Raw genomic sequence first — 19,094 nt, forward strand, 5'->3', positions numbered from 1 at the left:
TGTCTCATCTCTTTCAGCTTTGCTATGGAGGAGAAAAAAACCCTCAGCTAAAATGAACCAAGTTATTCTTTGCTCCTTTTTCCTTCCATATGTACATGGGAGGTTTCTGCACCTCCACCATCACTTTCAACGTCACTGTGGAGGAGAAAACATCCTCACTGCTTTCATCAGCTTACCAGCTGCATCAAGTGATGTAATTTTACACCATTGTGGGTGTCCTTTTTTAAAAAAATCATTTTAACTTTTAGTGATTTGAATGTCTCCACCTATTCTGATGATGGCAGCTGATGTGAATCGTTCACACAAAATCTGTGTATGTGTGTTTTTTACTGATCACTGTGAGCTGATCAAACCGCGGCTCTGAAATTGTGAAGTTGTTTCCATAAGTCTTGCTGGAATAATTGTAAAATTTTGCTTGACACCACAAGACCTCTGCTTGTGCTTTTTCCTCCCCCCCTTCATCATTTATGTGTGCGTGCATACATGAAACATCATTAAGTCTCTTTGCAATGCACAGAACATCTTAGCAACTAAAAAATACTAGTTTATGGGTTTATTCAAATGTGCATCCATTAAAAACGGGCAAAATAAGTTTTTATTGTTTAGGCCGCCTAGAAGATAATGTCTAACTTTATAAGTCAGCTTATTAGCAATTCTGAATAAACTGTAAAGTGAGATTTGCAAGTTGAACTATTGAGGGAATGAATATAGAACTCATTTTGTCTTTGGTGGTCGTCTTGACTAAACTCATTGACTTCAAAGGCGTTCATTTAAATCCACATTTGTTTGCTAGATAATTTCATTTCCCTTTGATATTATAATCCCCTCCTTTACCTAATCCTAAAGTGTCAAATAACTTCAAGAAATATGAAATAATTTTATACTCTTGTGCCATTTAGTCAACTTTTCAGATTTTTAGTTCATTACGTCTCTTGATTGTCAAACATTATTTAAATGAAGGCAGCAGAGGTGAAAATAAAAACTGTGAAACAGTCTTTATAGTTGCAAGTATAAAAAGATTCCTATTCCCTCTCGCCAGCACGTATGACAGAAACAAAGAAGAGAAACAAAGAGTGTGTAACTTGCAGTGTTGTGACAGGCGCTCCGCTCCACTGTCAGTGAGCTTACTGATCTGCCACCAGGCACAAGATAAAACAGCTGATGTTATTAAGTTGTAAATACTGCTTCTTTATAACGTGAAATAGCCAAACAAATATTTTCTCCCCCTGACTGTTGCCAAGAGGTTGGGAAGCTGTCAGACGTGAAAGGTTTATTTTCTTAGCATCAGTGCAATGAGGAGATTGGAAGGATGGAACCTGATGCTTTCGCTCTGGAAGTTTGTGCACGTTTTGTAGATTACATGTTGAAAAGCTACTTTTATGATTCACTTCACAGAGAACAGTCAGCACTGCATTATTTTCTTTCTGAAATATTCATTTCGCACCTTCCATGACCTGGGAATTGAATCCTTTTCTACTTAAAACAGACCTTTCATGACTAAGATCCTATAGAACAAAATTCAGAAAAAAGTATGTCATTGAAAGATTTGAATTGTTTTTTTATATATATCTTTATTGACAGTCATTGTGTTAAGAATCCATCTACATTTTGTGACTATTTCTCAGAATATAAATTGTTTGCAGCATAACTCTTAGTAATTTCACATTTTAAATAAGTGGTCCTGAAAATCGATACATTTTCTTTTTCAACAAAAAAAACGTACTGTTATGTTTCATGTTGTTAAGAAGAATCTGTGATGGAAATTTAATTGATGACACTCATAAACTTACAGAACACAAAGTAAAAAACCAAACAGTCATTCTAGTATAACCTTTTCCAATGGTTTTAGATTTCAGAAATCTAAAAGAAATCTAAATACAAAAAATCAGGTCTTTTAGAACTCACTGATGCCATGTCATGCTGTAACAGAGACATACAAATCCACTGTCTGCTTGGAGTGCCATCGTGTCTCCTCCTTTGTGATAATCCGTTTTGTGTGACCTAGAAAATGCTGAGTAACTCTGCAACAAAATGATCAATCTGAGAGCTTTACAGTCTCATACGAGGAGATCAAAGAAGCACCCTTTGGAAATCCGAGTACAAAAAGACCTACAGTTCCTGTACGACCATTCAAATGAATAAAGGGAGCTGGATTATTAGATACTGATCTCTCAGTTATGTGAAATTCAATTCTGTTTACGTGAGTCCGTCCTGCCCTTGTGAGTGACTCATTGTTTGGGGGTGTCCATTACCCTCTGTTGTTCAACTCTGACCCAGGCTCACAATAATGCCCATGCATAATTCATAGAGTGCCAACGACAACCCGGGTGCATATCTGTTACTGAGTCGGCTGCGGCAGGGGAGGCTGCAGCAGCCAGAGAAGAAAGATTATGGAAAGGCGGAAGGGGCAGAAGGGCATGACACAAAATGTGGATTAAGTGTTATCCAGAAAGGAAGACAGCGGCGCAGGTGGCAAACTGAAACATGTGCAAGTTGAAGATGATGAATCTGCAGCATTGGAGAAGATATCTTTGGATTTGGGATGAACCACAGTCAGCAGGATCCTTCGGAGTCGTGTCACTTATTCTCCACGGGTGGTGAATTTCTTTTCCTCTCTGTGACACTAGTTGGTTTAATAGGTACAGAAAACACATGGATGGATAATCCTTTGAATACAAATGAAGCGGATGTGTGCGTTTGAGTTCAGGTAAAAAGATCTTTTTGCACTGCTTCAAAAAATTCCACCAAAAGTAGATTTCTAGTGGGTTTTCATGTAAAACTTTGGAAAACAGAATGAAATGATTTGTTCAATTAGCTCTGTCAAGATACTTTTAAGACTCATCTTATGATTATATAACACAGAACTCAACTTTTCATCTTTTGCACTAATTTTTTCAACATTTTGCTCTTGCAGGTCTCTTTAAAGTTTAAGTCTTGTTCAAATCCACCAGTAATAAAACATCCTTCATTGATGTAAATGTCCTCCACCACCTGAGACCAAGTCTACTATTTACAATTATGGATTTGCATAACCAGTCAGACAACATGAGTTCTTGCCATCCACCTCTGCAATGGACATCGAAATCTTTTCAAAATCCAGACAAGCATGAGATTTTGAGTATATCATCTCTGGTCCCTTCCACCGTCCTCACACTCATTCCCAGCTGTGAGACCACAACTGCTGGAAGCCCATACTCTGAATTTCCATCTTTTGCTAAAGAAACGGAGGAGAAGAAACTTTCCAAAACCTGTAGTTCTGAATTTTTAGAAGCTGGGGGTCAAGAAACCACAACCATACCAATTTCTGATAGCACTAATCCTGCAGAAGTTCAGCAGAGAAAGCCATCAGATGGACACATCCTGGAGGACAAATCCATAAGTTTAATTTTGCCCAAAGAGGACCACAATGAAGAAACAGGTATTGTAACAGTTTAGATTAGATCTAGCTTTTGAATAGTAGTTCAGATATTAAGGCCATACATAAATAAACAAACTAACCATAACCTGGTTGGGTCAGGTCTACGGTAAAAGTACCGCTGGACTGTGGGCCTCGTGGTACTCAACAAAAACAGTCCAGAAATCTGTTTGTGATACAATATGAGTTTGTTTTTCAGAGATATAGTAGTCATGTCAATAAGAGGGTTAGCATGGGAGAGAGAAAAGGTCTTAAGTGTTTTATTGCTGTTGAACTTCAAATGACCTTTCTGTTATCACGCACTGAAGGCTAAAAATAGTGAAAAAAAAATGAAGCTATACTAAAAATACGTAATCCTTTTGCAGAGAATGCAATCTGTGCACTCATGGATAAGGTATATGTAGGATTTTTTTTATTATATGTTTTTTGTCTATTTAATGGTTAAACAAATATTAGTCAACTCAAAACTACGGAGACAGTTTTTTTTTTGTTTTTGTTTTTTTTAGGAAATTAAACTTGAATTAACTTCTAGAACTCATCACCTCAGTTGTTAAAACCTGACCTGTCGACAGGCTTTCATCTGAAACCTGAGAGAGATTTCATGTTCTACCGGCGCTCATCTGCCTCAGGTAGCTGTCACTCAAGCATAGGACTGACATTAAGCTGTTTTACCTATGATTGATTGTATGCAGCTCATGTTTTGCTTGTTCTTAAAAAATGTGCCGTGTATTTAATGCGTATGTGTGTGTCGGCTCCGCCTTGGGATGAGCAAACTATTTCATCAGAGAGCCTCAGGAAGCTTAATCCTAAATAGGGAACTGACCTGCTGTGTCATGTGATTTACGACATGACTTACATCCATCTAGTCAAATTTAGATTTTTTTCCAGTGTGCTTGTTGCAAATTATGGCTTTTTTTTAAAAAAAGCATGCGCCTTCTGCATTTTTTTTTTTTTTTTTTTTTTTAGCATTTATTAAACTAAATTGCAAGGCTTCGTATAAGAGTGAAGAAGTTTGTCCTGGGGCACATGTGCTAATTCTAGATCTCATTCCAGCAGTTAGATTTGTGAAGAAATGCAGATCATTCAAATGTGTTCTCCTACCAGTAGCTATTTTTAATGGAAACATTGCCCACCAGAAATATCCAAACATTAGTATCTACAAAAGAAATATTCAAGACTTTAAAGGGCACTTTGCATGGCCACAAAAAACATTTTGCCACCAAGTATTAACTATGCTCTCTTTGGTTTTGTACAATCAATAAGGAATAAAAAACAATTCTTGTCTCTCTCTTATTGACCTCATACATATGCCAAACATGTACATTTGCAGTTATGTCTTATTGCAATGCTTTTCCCACAAAAAATGTTGCTCTAGCACTACAACCAACCAAAAACTTTGCTTTTGCAGCAAACCAAAAAAAAAAAAAAAAAAAACAACAAAAAACTTTAGATTTCCAGGGGTTTTGTGACATTTCACCGAGCCAGTCAGAGGTCATTGAATGTTTTCTCTTTTCATTCTTCCTCCTTACAAAGCTTCTGTTCACCTGTCTCAGAGCCAGCAGCAGCTAGAAAGCAAAGTAAATTGTTCATCTCAGATGACGGCTTGTTTTGCTGACAGAACATTGTACCTCATTGTCTGTCTTACCATGGTTGGAAAAGCATTGCCTGTGATTCATCTGTGAGAGTTGATGGAGTGCAACACCAAGCTCTATAAAGATTCGTTGAACTAAATAAGAATTTACAGACAGAGCCAACGTTTATATTGTACAGTTTTCATCAGTTTTAAAAATACAATAATAGAAATGTATTACTATCATCATTTTCTAACTTTTTTTTCAGACAACACAGACTTAGATTGGAGTATATTCAGAGATTCTAACAATCATTTAAAAATGAATTGATGTGGTTCTTGGGATTGAATCAGGAGTTAGAACAAAAAAATATTTTCACATTATGAAGAAAGCTATACAGTCCTGTGGCTCTCTTGCGATGGGAGTAGATCACTACACAGAATAACTAAATAGATTTCCAAAATTTCTTTAAAAAAATAAATAAATACAGTGGTAACAGTCGAAAAAATGAATAACATGACATCGGAGGAGTAAAACTGTGAAGTAGAAGACCTGAATGCTTAATTTAAGACTCTCTGACAGGTTAGCAGGATGTCAGATGGCCTCGCATGCTTCTTTCTAATAGGCAGCACTGCTTACCAGGCAGAGTGATGAAAGAGTCATGCAATAAGAAAATCAGTTTTCTTATTGCATGAAAACATATTCCATAATAATAGTTCTCAAATATTCATGAAATATAAAGTCTTGAAATATATAGGATCACAAATCTCTTACACTCTATCCTAATTTTATTAGTTGCAGTCCAAGTGGACTTCATGCAATGTTTGATACAAAAGAAGGACCAGCAAGGCTAATCTGCAGCTCAAACAGGATACTGAATAGACATGAAGAGTTAGTTCTTGCAGATTCTGGATTTGAATATTAGTCATGTTTTCTCAAAAATAGATTTTTTATCACCCTGAATTATATATATTTTTTTGTTTGTTTGTTTGCTTGTTTGTTGCTTGTTGTAGGTGGAAACCATCGTGCCTTTTCATCTCGTCAACTGCTTGCAATACTGGGAATCACGCTTTGTATTAAGCTGGTCATCATTACTTCTCTCTTAGGTATGTGATGAAATCAACTGTATCCACTTTTACATAATCTGTAAGATTGATACTTAAGCCCATAAGGTATACGACAGATGTTATATAGCCAATAACCATGTATTATTTTTCTCTAAGAAATAGAAATAGAACTAATCACACTGTCATGGCAAAAGAAATCTGGTTTTAACAAGTCAAACTGGTTTCAGATTAGCTATCTCTTGCCTTCACATACTTTGAATAATTAATTTCCAACCATTTGAGATGGCTTGACAGTGTCAGGACTCATTTAGCTCAAATTGCAAAAGAACAGTTCAGGGAGGATGAGATGGCATTTTTCCATGTTGATCGGTCACCAGCCAAGAGCTGAAGCTGAAAGGAATGTTTGGAATATACATTTACACAGGGGTCTGATTTTGAAATAAAATGTCCAAATATGTGATTTTTGCTTACCTGCATGTTCATAGATATCACTAAAAAGTTCAACTGTTTTAAAAATATTAAGAGTGAAACTTATATTTTAGTTATTAGCTATATGTGTTGTGAAGTTTAACAAAACATAAAACGAATTATTACAAGCATTTTATTTGTTAATTTAGATAATTGTGGCTTACAGTTAATGAAAAATTAGATTTCTTAGAAAAGGTGAATATTACATAAAACCAATAAATAAAAAAAATGTGTTGCACATTTAATTCATATCCTTTCTGCTATTAGTTACACCTTATCTGCAATATTAATAATTTTGTTTTATCATGAGAAAACTCAAACACAATAAAATCTACTTCAAAAAAATTCAGCATTGGTTCATTCTCCAAACCATCCTGGCTACAGATAAAGTCCTCACTGTCACCGTGAAGTAACTAATGCTGTCATCTCACTGCATTTCTTGTCTCTTTTTTTTTTATCAGTCAAGTTCCTGGCATTCCCATCTGAGTCAAATGAAAAACCTCTTCCTTGTGACACAGGAGGGAGCTGCACTGTCTCAAGTCAACTACCTTTTCTGTCTAAGAACCCAGTCAACCAGACAGGAAACAACACTGCGGGTAAAGAAAGTTAAAGTCAGTGGATTATAAATGCATGCAAAGCACTACTGTGCTTACCTGCCTTAGTCTGAATATATTTCTATCCCCTGTCATGCAAGTCGTTGCTCTATCTTTATTTTATTTTATTTTTTTTCTTGTTATAAACTATTTCATAACCAGGCAATTTTTAAAATTCATTTTTATTGCTACTCCATGTACATATATTTTTTGTCATCCCAAATACAGCCTGCCAGGTTATGGTCAATGGCGGCCAACGTATTGTGGGCGGGACCTTAGCGACAGAGGGCAAGTGGGGTTGGCAAGTCAGCATGCACTGGAAGGGGGATCACGTCTGCGGAGGCGCCATCATCTCCCCCCACTGGGTCATCACTGCAGCTCACTGCTTTGTTGAGTAAGAGGTAGACTTATGGGGAGAATGTGCAGAAAACTGACAAAAGGTGTCGTTCAGTCAGAGAGTCACTTTTACCTTCTGCTAGTGGAAGGTTGTTGGTCATGTACATATAAAACTGAAGCAAAAGCATTCACACATTTTGAAACCAAGAGCTTGAAGACGACAGATGGTGTTTTGTCTGCTGGGGCTCTCCAGCAGACACAACCCCTTAAATGTTTAATTGGGATTTAGAGCACTTACGGAAAATATTTTGGGCTCCACTTCAGACAAAAAGCTGCTCACTGAATTCTCTGTAGAGCTGAAGTGAAAATAAGATGTTAATCAAAAAATGAGTCACCAAGGGAAATTTGATTGTAATAATGGAATTGACGTATTTACATTGAATTAATAAACATATAAATTCATATTACTTTTGTTTTAGTTCTAAAAACTTGATGTCTGTAAAGTCAAACTGGTGCTTATGCTTGTTTTAGTGCCTTTAAATGACACACAACTCGAATCAGAAGGCAGATGGCTGAATATGATTTTAGGGTTGCACTTTAGAGACTGTTGTCAAATAAAATCCTTACAAAATACGAAACAGACATACAAAGTCCAACAGGATATTGATTCCAGACACATATTTAGCCTAGTTTTGGACTTCAGACCTATTGAGAAATAAATGGAGTCTATGTTGTTCCCTGAGCTTGAAGTAAACCTGCAAACAGATTATTTCTCTTCTTTACAGAAACAACATGTTTCAAGCAGCAGACTGGTTGGTGGTAGTGGGCACAGTGAGCATCGCAGACAGCTCCATGGGGAAACGCCACAGAGCTCAGCTGATTCACTACCACCCTCAGTTTAACAAGAACAACAATGACTATGATGTGGGGCTGCTGCGCACCATCACTGACATGGACATGACTGGTAACAAAGAAATAGCTCCACCTACTGGCGGATTTGAGAACGTCTTTAAAAATATATTAAGTGTGCAGCTGATGTGTCTAATGACATTTTGTTATGTGAACTAGAGCTTAGCTAACCGTATAGGATTTTAATTTATCAGCTGATGGTTAACAATGAATCATTTTAAAAATACAGTAATGGTAAATTAGCTCATGCATATTTTTACACACCCTTTTCTTTGTTGGATTGATCATGAGGTTGTTGTTGTGAAGCAGCTGTTCCAGTTAGAAGTTTACACACATTCCATCTGAACATCATATTAATTATTGGGATTTTAATTATTGTTTTGAGTCATTCTTTTTTAAATGGACTAACAATACAACAGAGTTTCTAAGGTAATTTTTAGAAACAAAAATTAATTCTGCAATTAATTTAGAATAATCTAAATTAATCAATTTAGAATAATCTAAATTAATTAATTTAGAATAATCTAAAGTAATTAGATTATTTTAAATTAAATTAATTAATTTAGAATAATCTAAATTAATTAATTTAGAGTAATCTAAATTAATTGCAGATTTTCCATTATCTATTCCAGGTTAAAATTACACATACATTCTCAAATTTACAGATATACCCCTCAAAAAAATGTGTCTTAGTGTCTTCAGTTATTATTGATAATTTTCACTCAGTGCAGAAAAACCACAGTCATCAATAAGGACCTGTGGTAATTCTTGCTTTATATTTATTTTATTTTAATATCCCACTTTTCAGTGTAATCTATCAGTAGGGTTTGTTTGATCAGGTAGACACATAAAGCACACATTTTTAAGCTCAATTGTATCTGACTGTGTAGTTGTGAAGTGAAGACTTTGGAGGTAGTCTTCTATATTTATGGCAAAGCACCAGCGAAATGGCAGCAAAATGGGCCCTCAGCATGATAGTTTCACCACCATGTTTGGTAGTTGGTGCAGTGTTTATGTTTGAAATAATCAGCTCCTAAAAACATACATGTAGTGTATGAATTTAAAACTTGTTATAAAATTTTAATGTATAAACCTTGACAAAAATTTAATAATAAAAAAAAACAAGAAGCTGATTAAGAAAATAGAAAAAGCTTTAAAAAAGTGACAATAAGTGTTTCAATGTGACAAAAAAAGGTTTTGTGATCTTTACACCTAAGTGATCTTTATTATTTTACTGCTTAGATTGTTTCTATAATAAAATGCTGCAATTTGATAGTTGGTACCTCTTTTTTATAGGTGGGGTGCGGCCAGTGTGTTTACCGAGACTGACGGAGTCTTTTCCTCCTGGAGCACCCTGCTGGATCACAGGCTGGGGATTTTCTCAAGAAGGAGGTGAATTAAAACAAATAAATGTTCCCAAACAGTCTGATATCCATTAGGCTACACCAAATTCACCAGAGTTTCAAAAGTAAAAAAACTAACAAACTTCTGTCAGGTAAATTTCATTACCCACTAGTGATGAAGTACACCAAAAAGTGAGAGGAAACTTCTGTTCAGCTTGCTAAATTTTGCTTAAAATAATCCACCCTGGATAGGTTGCCAGTCTGTCGCAGGGCAACACAGAGACACACAGGACAAACAACCATGCACACACACACTCACACACCTAGGGGAAATTTGGAGAAGCCAATTAACCTGACAGTCATGTTTTTGGACTGTGGAAAAAAACCGGAGTACCCAGAGAAAACCCACGCATGCACAGGGAGAACATGCAAGCTCCATGCAGAGGACTGGGGCTGGGAATTGAACCCAGAGCCTTCTTGCTGCAAGGCAACAGCTCTACCAACTGCTCCACTGTGCAGCCCCCTGTTTAAAATAATCTCCAAGTAATTTTAAATAACACATATGGGAGTTGTTTCTTAAATGTTCTTTGTTTGTGTTATTACTAATGTTTCAGGGTTTGTGTCAGAAAAGCTTCAGGAGGCTCAGGTGAATGTGATAGCTCAGTCCGTCTGCTCCAGCTTAGCCGTCTATGGGGCCTTCATTACTCCACGGATGATTTGTGCCGGCAGCCTTTCAGGGGGAGTCGACTCTTGCCAGGTATACCCCAAGTGACATAATTCACTCTCTGTCAGTGTTTAAGTAGCACCAATTCACAACAAATGCATCTCAATGCACTTTACAAAACAAACTGATCCGATTTAAATACAGATATATATAAGTAAAATTTTATCATATTAAGGGATTCAAATTGAATTGGATCCCAATTATAAGTGCAGTTAAATTCAATTTATTGTGCCAACTTTTAGGATTGTTTGGTGCCCAAGGAAACACAGCAAAGTGTATTGAGTCAGTAACGTTGCAGCAATCCCTCCTACTGAATGAGAACGTGGGCAACAAGACAGTTGGCTGCACCGAATCATTAACTTTGCAGCAATCCCTCAGAGTGAACATTCACATGGTGACAGTGGAAAGGAAATACTCCCTCTCATCAGGAAGAAACCTTCAGCAGATACATCAAAATCACATAGGCATTGGGCAAGAAGCATTTTCAGACATTTCTTCTCAGAGCCTAACAAGGACTCTGATGAATCACCAGGTCAGGCTTGAGTTTTTAACAGCTATGAATTCTGTCCTGTTTTGTTTGCTATTCTTTTTAAGGGAGACAGTGGGGGGCCACTGGTGTGTGAGACACCTAATGGGGACTGGAGACTGGCAGGGGTGGTGAGTTGGGGAGAAGGCTGTGCCCGGCCTAATAAACCAGGCGTCTACAGCAGAGTAACTCAACTGCTCCAGTGGGTTGAGGGACTCACAGAGGTAAATACCATACTGTCTAAAACCAGGTTGTCCTTGTCAGTCTTAAATGTATTAAAGTTAATGCTTAGGTTTGAAGTATTAAAGAAAAGTAAAATGATTCCGTTTGTAACGGCTGGGGTAGGTAATTATTTTCTTCTTCAGATTAAAATGTGACGTTGAATCTGCTCTGTTTGCATTTTGTTGCAGATTAAATCAGAAATGTTGAAGGACACCACAGCAGCTCCACAGGAGTCCGTGCCAGCAATCATTTCTTCTCTGAGATAACTGACAATAAAGATTAACACATTATAGACCTGTCTCTCATGTTTTTGGTGTTATCGTTGAGCATAGTGGTTGTTAGGCTGATAATAATGCTGACAGATAATAATACTTTATTGAAGACTTATCAGAGTGGCAACAAAATCCAGAGAAAACTGTCATCAAGTACTCTTCGGTAATGTCTGGCATGTTTTAGCTGTGGAAAACAGTAGAACATAAAATGTTAATTGTAATTACAGTAAAAGCAATTACATAAATTCGGACCCCACATCAATTTCTTTATAAGGGATTAAATGCCAAAGGGTATATTATCTCCATTCAGTGTTCAGACAGTTATTCTAAATAACTTAGTCTAATTAAAATACCAATTTGATGGTCATAGTATAGACTAGGACAATAGACGAACAAGAAAAAATACTTTCAGACATCACTGACCTTTTTCTATTCCCACATCAATTTGCTAAAACTTGCATAATAATAAATCCAAATTGTGGGCCACAGCTGAACCAAGGCCCCGGAAATTTGGGCCCTACTTCTTGCTAAGCCCATGTCCAGCCTTTATCTATTTATTATCTGTTTTTTTATTTGTACATTTTCAACACTCAGCATTTAAAACAACATGTATAACAGTTTGTTAACCAATGATAGCAAGATAGTCAAATTTTAATACCAAAGATAAGTCCACCTGTACCAATTTCATTAACAAGCGTAAAGTGCATAAATAATAGAATAAAATATAACGGTCTGTAAATGATATGTAAGATTCAGTTAAAATAATTTAAAACATGCCTTGAGTTTCCATAAACTCTTAGAAATCGCTTGTGTTGTGTTGTTAACCTTGCAGCAATCCCTCATACTGAGCATATATAAAGTGACAGTAGAGTGGAAAATCTCCTCTTTACAAGAAACCTCGAGCAGAACCAGTAGCCATCTGCCATGTCCGACTGGGGGTTCCAGAAGACAGAGCAGATACACAAAACAGAAACAGCTAATGTAACTTTCTATATGAAAGAAAAGCAAAAAGTTAATCGCAGGATAGAGAAAACATTTAGCTGTTGGCATCATTATCTCAATTGGCACTCCTCATCCAGGTGTTTGCTTCTAGAGAGAAGAAAACCTAAACAAAAAAATAAAGTTAGCAGGTGAAATAATAGCAAATAATGGAAATTTGATAATAGCACAAGAAGAAAACAATGAGAAAAAGTGTTCAGTTTGTCCTCCAGCAGCCTAAACAATATACGCAAAAATATACTGACTAACTAACTAACTAACTAAATTCTTCCAGCTAACTGTGTCTTGTAAATACTTGATAAGTGCATAAATTATACATTAAACATTGTTTTCAAAATTTCCCTTGTCCTTTCCATCCCTTCTTTCTCTGTATTGTCTACATATGTTCCACTCCTTTTTCTCCACAATGAGAAAAAACCCTGATGGATGTTTTCGTTTTTAGATCACTTTTTAAACTATGCCTAATTCTCAACCTATTTATCCACATTTCCTCTTGCCTCTTCATTATATTGTTCCTTCTTACAATCATCTATTTTTGTATTTTATATGCCTTCCTCTCTCCTCGTGATAACTTCCTGAAGGCGGAGTTTCATAAAGAGTAAAAACTTTTAAATTACTAAGTCAAAACTCTTTCAAGTCTTATTTGATATCACTTTTATAGCAGCTGAAGGTAACACAGTTACTTGATTGCGCTATAAAATGGAACTATATGCCTGGAAAATACATGTTACTGCCTCTTTAAAACTTTAAAATACAGTAAGGTGATTGCTACCCTATAAAGATTCCCCAAACGACTTTGGAAATAAATGTTCGTGTGCGTGCATGCTTGCGTATTTATTATTATTGTGCACAGTCATCACAACAAAGGTTTGGTTTCGTTATGGAACTGTATGCTACATTTGTCACGTAGGCCATAGTGCTGTCTGCGTGCCCCATGAACGCGCCTGCAAACAGTTTGCGCGCGACAGCTGACATTTTGTGACCCAGTTTCGTGACACCGGTTGTGAGGGTTGGCCGATCAAAGCATAGGAATAGTGATAGACAAAGCTCCTGTCAAGACCGAGGGAAACAGCAGCGAGTAATAGCTTCGTTTCCAAACGAGACTGAGCTCGGGGTTTTATTTTTATTTTATTTTTTAAATCGGTTTGTATCTGCCGCGGTCTTAAGGACAACGTCACATTCTTACGGTTACCTGCTTCTGGTTCTTCGGTGCCGCTCAACCAGTCGGTAATTGTCCAGTCAAACCTAACTGCTAGTTCAGACAGAAAACTACAATGAGATCTGTATTAACCAGAATAAGACCTATCCATCGGGCTGTAGCTCTGTCGCTTCGACTCGGAGCCAACACCGAGGGCTCGAGTTATGCGGCAACCCAGAGCAGGCGCCTCTCTCCCGGCAAGAATTCTGTCGTAGACCTGCAGCGGAACGCCAGGTTCTACTGCTCCAGGATGGCGAAGACGGATGGACTGCTCTTCAGACAAGTAGGTCCACGTTATATGAACTTCTGCCTGGGTTAATTATTCAATGTTAAAGGGAACGAGTTATATTTAATTTAATTTAATATTTAACCTTCATTCTTGATGTAAGATAACGGAAAGTATGAAGGGTTAGCATCTAGCATGGTGTAGAGTTCAATCTTTAGTAGTCTAGTATTTTTGGTGGTTTGTTAAAACCGAAACTAGACTGTAGCTTACAGATGCAGTATGCCTTCGTCAGGATGACTTTGCAGTTTATGTTATGCTTTACAGCTAAGTAGACTTTATCTTTACATTTACATAATTCGGTATCTAAATTTATATTCGGTATCTAAATTTATTGGCAACTTTTTGTTGCTTTTTCTCAATGACACTTTATGTGCATTTCAAGTTTATTCAACATATTTTTCGCCATTCATGTCCCAAATAAGGAGGTGCTTGCACCAAAAATAGTAACACTGATCATGCAAAAAAAAAAAAAAGGTAATGTTCACATTCACACGATGCATTCTCCTTACAATCTGCTTTCCCTTCTCCTTTGTCTTCACCACACTCACCAACATTATCTGAGGAAGATGAGCAGGACGTGAAGTACGTGACCTTTATTGTCTGTTGGCATCTATTGTAGAGTAACACCTATCACATGTTTTTCCTGTTTAGCTGTTTGAGGTGGAGAGCAGCACCTATACCTACCTGCTGGCAGACACGAACACCAGAGAGGCCATTATCATTGATCCTGTGCTGGAGACAATTGACAGAGACTTAAGCCTGATAGAGGAACTGGGGCTAAAGCTGATACTAGCAGGTATCTGTGTGTTTTTGTGAGTGAGCTACAAAATACAGTTACTTTCCATGAGTTTAGACTTATTTTAGAAATCCGTGTCCTGGTCATCTTAACTGCCTATGTCGGTGTAAGCCTTGTACATTTTTTAAATATGCTTATTTAAGACACTTCCAGCTGCATCCCACTGATAAAAACAATTATTTTGATTCAGTTGAAATAGAAACAAGAGAACATATTAATAATTTCAAATATTTTAAGCACGGTCAGTTGTCCAGTACAGCATGTAAAAATCTTTTACGTTCAGTAAATGAGCAGAAACTTCAATGTAAAATATTTGTATGAAAATCATGTGATCACATTGTTATCCACTACAGTCCATGCAAAATATGATCAAAATGCCCATTTACCTGTTGCCCATTTCCAAGTCCCTGTCACACTATTTTTGAACCAGCAAACTTAAGCCATAGCAAATAAACTTATTTATCAATGTAGTTAACCATTTTCATGAATTATGGAGGTAAATAATCGTAAAAAAAAGTTTCAGCGTCAAATGTCAGTCTTCATTAATAATTTATTATTTCCTGAAAATCAACATTACAACTTATTTATATAATTTTTTTTTCTGGTAAACAAATAGCCCTTTTAGGAGTTAGTAAAATTTTCCTGATAAGTGATCCCCATATGGAGTTTTTTTTTTTTTTTAAATGACAGATTACTACACCTGATCAAACCATAATAACTCCCACAGAACTCGTGCTGGCAGGTGTTATATGTTGTGGTCACATGGGCACGTGTCTGTATGAGATTGCTATGGTTTGATAACCTTGAGCAAGGCTAGCAACTTTTCATTTTATTTTCACAACTATTTGCAAAAAGTCTAAACAGATCATACAATGGGATCACTATTATTTACAAGAAAAGCAATACTTATTCATTCTTCTGCTAAACTAATATGTTACTGTTCGCTACATTTACTTATATTGATCTTCATGTATAGAAAGGCAAAAATATAGACACAAGTCCTGATAAATTTAGTAGTAGTTTTGAAGTGCTTATTCTGCAGAATGTTATACACTTTTACTTTTCTCCTCTTTAAAGAGTAATAGAGGTATTACAATTTGATATTAGCTGGGTAATCAGTTGAGCTACTTGCTGGGCAATTATCCTTAAGCCCACTGCTTAGCAGATATGCCACTCGTAGCTTGCCGACCACAGCCTTATCTTGATGAGAGAGCTGAGCGGTGATCCCCTGTGCCCTCTGTCATAACCACATCTCGGCATGGTAGACTAACAATATTAATGTAGGTAGGTTATTTTCAATCCTCTGTCATCAAAGCAGGTAGGAAACGTCCTCTTGGTGGGTATGGCTTGAAGCATAGTTGATTCTAAACACCCAGTGACAGACAACTTCTGTTTCGTACCTGAAAAAGTCTGGTACGAAATGACCTGAAATGGATGCAAAGGGCAGAATGACTTTCACCCATACATTTATATATGGTAACCTGTATTTTATTCCCTTTTATTTCTGATAGTGAACACCCACTGCCATGCAGACCACATAACCAGCTCCGGGCTGATGAAGAAAAGAATTGCAGGATTGAAGAGTGCCATCTCTAAATTCAGTGGTGTCTCTGCAGATATCCTGCTGTCAGAGGGCGACAAAATCCGCTTTGGAAAACACGTAATGAAGCTATAAAACTTTTTAAAAATTTGCTTGTCAGCTTTACATTTAAATTTTTTATTTTTTTTTTACTTATAATTCACGCGCTGTAAAATTAGGAACATTTCAGTTGAAATTGCCAAATAAAATAAAAAGATTTGACACGCTTTGAGATGACTGTTGTTTCCTTCTGTAGTACCTGACTGTAAGAGAAACACCGGGACACACGGATGGGTGCACAACGTTCGTGTCAGCAGATGAAAGCATGGCTTTTACTGGGGATGCTCTGCTTATCCGAGGCTGTGGCAGAACAGACTTCCAGCAGGGTAGGCATATGTCATGACTCGTATGTTTTTAATGGATCTGTCATTGCATAAGTAGAGTTTCCCAATTCAATTCCTCGGGGCACAACGCCCTGCATTTCTTAAATTCATTCATTCACTAAACCACCTGAATGATAGGAATGAGTTACCTCATCGGCTTGTGCAGAAAAAGCCTTTTAATGAACCGTTGAAGTATGGATTCAGAATCTGTCTTGGTGGAATGATTGTAATCTTTTTTAAGCTATTGTGTGAACTTCAACATGGAATATTTTGAAATGCTCTCATTGTTGATACTCCTGAAGTATCCTAAATCTTCTGAAACTGTCACATCTCTACTACAGGCTGTGCAAAATGCCTTTACGATTCAGTCCACGACAAGATCTTCACGCTGCCTGATGACTGCCTCGTCTACCCAGCACATGACTATTTAGGTTAGTTATAAACACATGTACCTAATGTTTAATTCTTACAGGGATTCTAAACTGTTTCAACTGCTGATAAAAGTGACAGAGGACACAGATATGGGAAGTGTGGAAGCCCCTAATGTATCAAATTGACATAGGGATAACAGAGAGTTGGCCATTCTAAGGTAAAAACCGAGCGCATACAGCGTTCATGTTTTTTTTTTGTTTTGTTTTTTTTTGTTTGTTTTTTTTTTTTTCATCCATCCAGACGGCGCCCCTCAGTTTGGGAACCTCTGGTATATGTAATGAATCTCCTGTGCATAAAATTTGGTTTACACTTTCGCATTTAATTACTGAATTAACTTTTGAGATGTAGTGTACTTTACTGAAATGTACCACTATGTTGTACTGTAGTTGATCAGTGGGGTTGCAAGCTAAAAGTGTACCACTAAAGCCCTACGTGTAATACTGACTGGATGTGTTTTTGTGAATCAGGTCAGACTGTTTCCACGGTTGGTGAAGAACGCAAGTATAACCCTCGTCTCATAAAGTCGAAGGACGAGTTTGTGGAGATCATGAACAGCTTGAATCTTCCAAAGCCGGATAAAATAGGTAACAAACCAGTTTTGTTTCGCAGCTCCGCCATAACTTGTGTTAATTTGTGGGTTCCAACGTGCCAATGCAACGGGAAAACTGTGGCACAACAAATCCTTAATCATTTCTCTTTTCCTTCTTTTGCAGATATTTCAGTGCCTGCTAACCTCGTTTGTGGACTCCATGGACTCTGAATGTCTTGAAGAAGAAAACGAGACAAAAAAAATCATAAAGCCATTGACATAGCTACAGAATGATTCACACAAAACTTTATTTCACAAACCCGACCCCAATAGCTTACCATAAAGTGCTTTCATTATTCTTTGTAAGTTATGTATTTGAAAATCTGTTGTCGTTTGGAGTGCAGCTACTGATGTAACTATAACTGTGCTTTAAATAAAAATGGAATAAAATCTAATTTGATAGTAAAAAATATTGTAACAATGCTTTTGTTTGTAAAAGAACTAATAGTTTTTGTATTGCGATTAAGTTAAATGTGTGTGTTTTACTCTGTACAGCTGTAATATTTTGACTTGTAACATGATTGAAGGAATGAATGAACAAAACGTTTAATTAAGGGAAATAAATGCCTTCAAGGTTTGATTTCATGGTCATGTTGCTTTACTGGTACAGGTGACTTCTTTTGCATGGGCTATTCAATGGCGTTTTGCTAATAATATATAATATTTAATCACCCACACTGCTACCAGTCACAGGGGTTATGAAGAAGTTGTTTTCATTGCAGAACAAGCTAGGGAACCTTGTGTTGACCTTGGCTCTTGTATAGATAACCTATATGCGAAAAAAGAAGGCCAATACCATTAATCTGTTTGGATTCTTGATTTTTAAAATTTTGGATTGTGCTGCTTTCAGTCCTTTGACTCAATAACTGTAACCTGCAATAGTGTCTGAGACCAGTATCAAAATAAAACTGTTTTCAAATTAAACTATTTCAGTTGTCATAATTACTAGAAACAATTCACAGTTTGAACTCGACAAGGAAAAACTGGAATGATCATCATATTGAAAAAATAAGTTATAAGGATTCACAGTGCCGTACAAAATCTCCAAACAACATTTGTTGACTTCTTATATGTGCTAACATAATTGCAGTTGCATACATTATTTTTACTGAAATTTTAATATAATATAATTAATTTTCATTGGACATTTTCACTGGACAATGGTCCACTTTTACTGGCAAATTTTGTTGTCCTCATTAAAATTGGTTGGTTTTGGAATAATACCGGTTTTTATAATGAAGTCATTTTCAGAAAAGGTTGAGGTTGTAATCATTCTGGAAGCTTACTGTTAGTCTGCTTTAACAGCTTCAAAATCAGTCTTGATTTTATGTTTGGAATCATAACACTCTGAATTTCTATATCAAGTCATTTATTAGTAGTCAAGTT

The 19,094-nt window shown here is 36.6% G+C and overlaps 2 protein-coding genes across 2 annotated transcripts; both read left to right on the forward strand.

Annotated features, from left to right (window-relative positions):
• Positions 1-3,018: 3,018 nt before the first annotated feature.
• On the forward strand, positions 3,019-11,440 carry LOC106917693 (transmembrane protease serine 11C). Its single transcript, XM_014986853.2, has 9 exons — positions 3,019-3,418; positions 6,000-6,092; positions 6,983-7,117; positions 7,343-7,508; positions 8,236-8,414; positions 9,656-9,751; positions 10,317-10,459; positions 11,021-11,176; positions 11,363-11,440. The coding sequence occupies exons 1-9, from the start codon at positions 3,019-3,021 to the stop codon at positions 11,438-11,440; spliced, it is 1,446 nt and encodes a 481-aa protein (XP_014842339.2).
• A 1,961-nt stretch (positions 11,441-13,401) lies between these two features.
• On the forward strand, positions 13,402-18,632 carry LOC106917689 (persulfide dioxygenase ETHE1, mitochondrial-like). Its single transcript, XM_088013780.1, has 7 exons — positions 13,402-13,926; positions 14,581-14,725; positions 16,237-16,385; positions 16,561-16,690; positions 17,029-17,118; positions 17,587-17,703; positions 17,833-18,632. Exons 1-7 carry the CDS (start codon positions 13,720-13,722, stop codon positions 17,877-17,879), a joined length of 885 nt encoding a protein of 294 aa, XP_087869906.1. The 5' UTR covers positions 13,402-13,719; the 3' UTR covers positions 17,880-18,632.
• Positions 18,633-19,094: the final 462 nt, after the last annotated feature.

Source organism: Poecilia mexicana, unplaced genomic scaffold, assembly GCF_051168715.1.
Source record: "Poecilia mexicana isolate PSO_F unplaced genomic scaffold, ASM5116871v1 scaffold_16, whole genome shotgun sequence".
NCBI classification, from domain to species: Eukaryota; Metazoa; Chordata; class Actinopteri; order Cyprinodontiformes; family Poeciliidae; genus Poecilia; species Poecilia mexicana.

Excerpts from the sequence above, each read along its gene's own strand:
- LOC106917693 (XM_014986853.2), top strand. The coding sequence starts at position 3,019 with ATGGATTTGCATAACCAGTCAGACAACATGAGTTCTTGCCATCCACCT. Across the intron at positions 7,509-8,235 it reads GCAGCTCACTGCTTTGTTGA|AAACAACATGTTTCAAGCAG; the intron begins GTAAGAGGTAGA and ends TCTTCTTTACAG. Across the intron at positions 8,415-9,655 it reads CACTGACATGGACATGACTG|GTGGGGTGCGGCCAGTGTGT; the intron begins GTAACAAAGAAA and ends TCTTTTTTATAG.
- LOC106917689 (XM_088013780.1), top strand. The coding sequence starts at position 13,720 with ATGAGATCTGTATTAACCAGAATAAGACCTATCCATCGGGCTGTAGCT. Across the intron at positions 14,726-16,236 it reads GCTAAAGCTGATACTAGCAG|TGAACACCCACTGCCATGCA; the intron begins GTATCTGTGTGT and ends TATTTCTGATAG. Across the intron at positions 16,386-16,560 it reads AAATCCGCTTTGGAAAACAC|TACCTGACTGTAAGAGAAAC; the intron begins GTAATGAAGCTA and ends TTCCTTCTGTAG.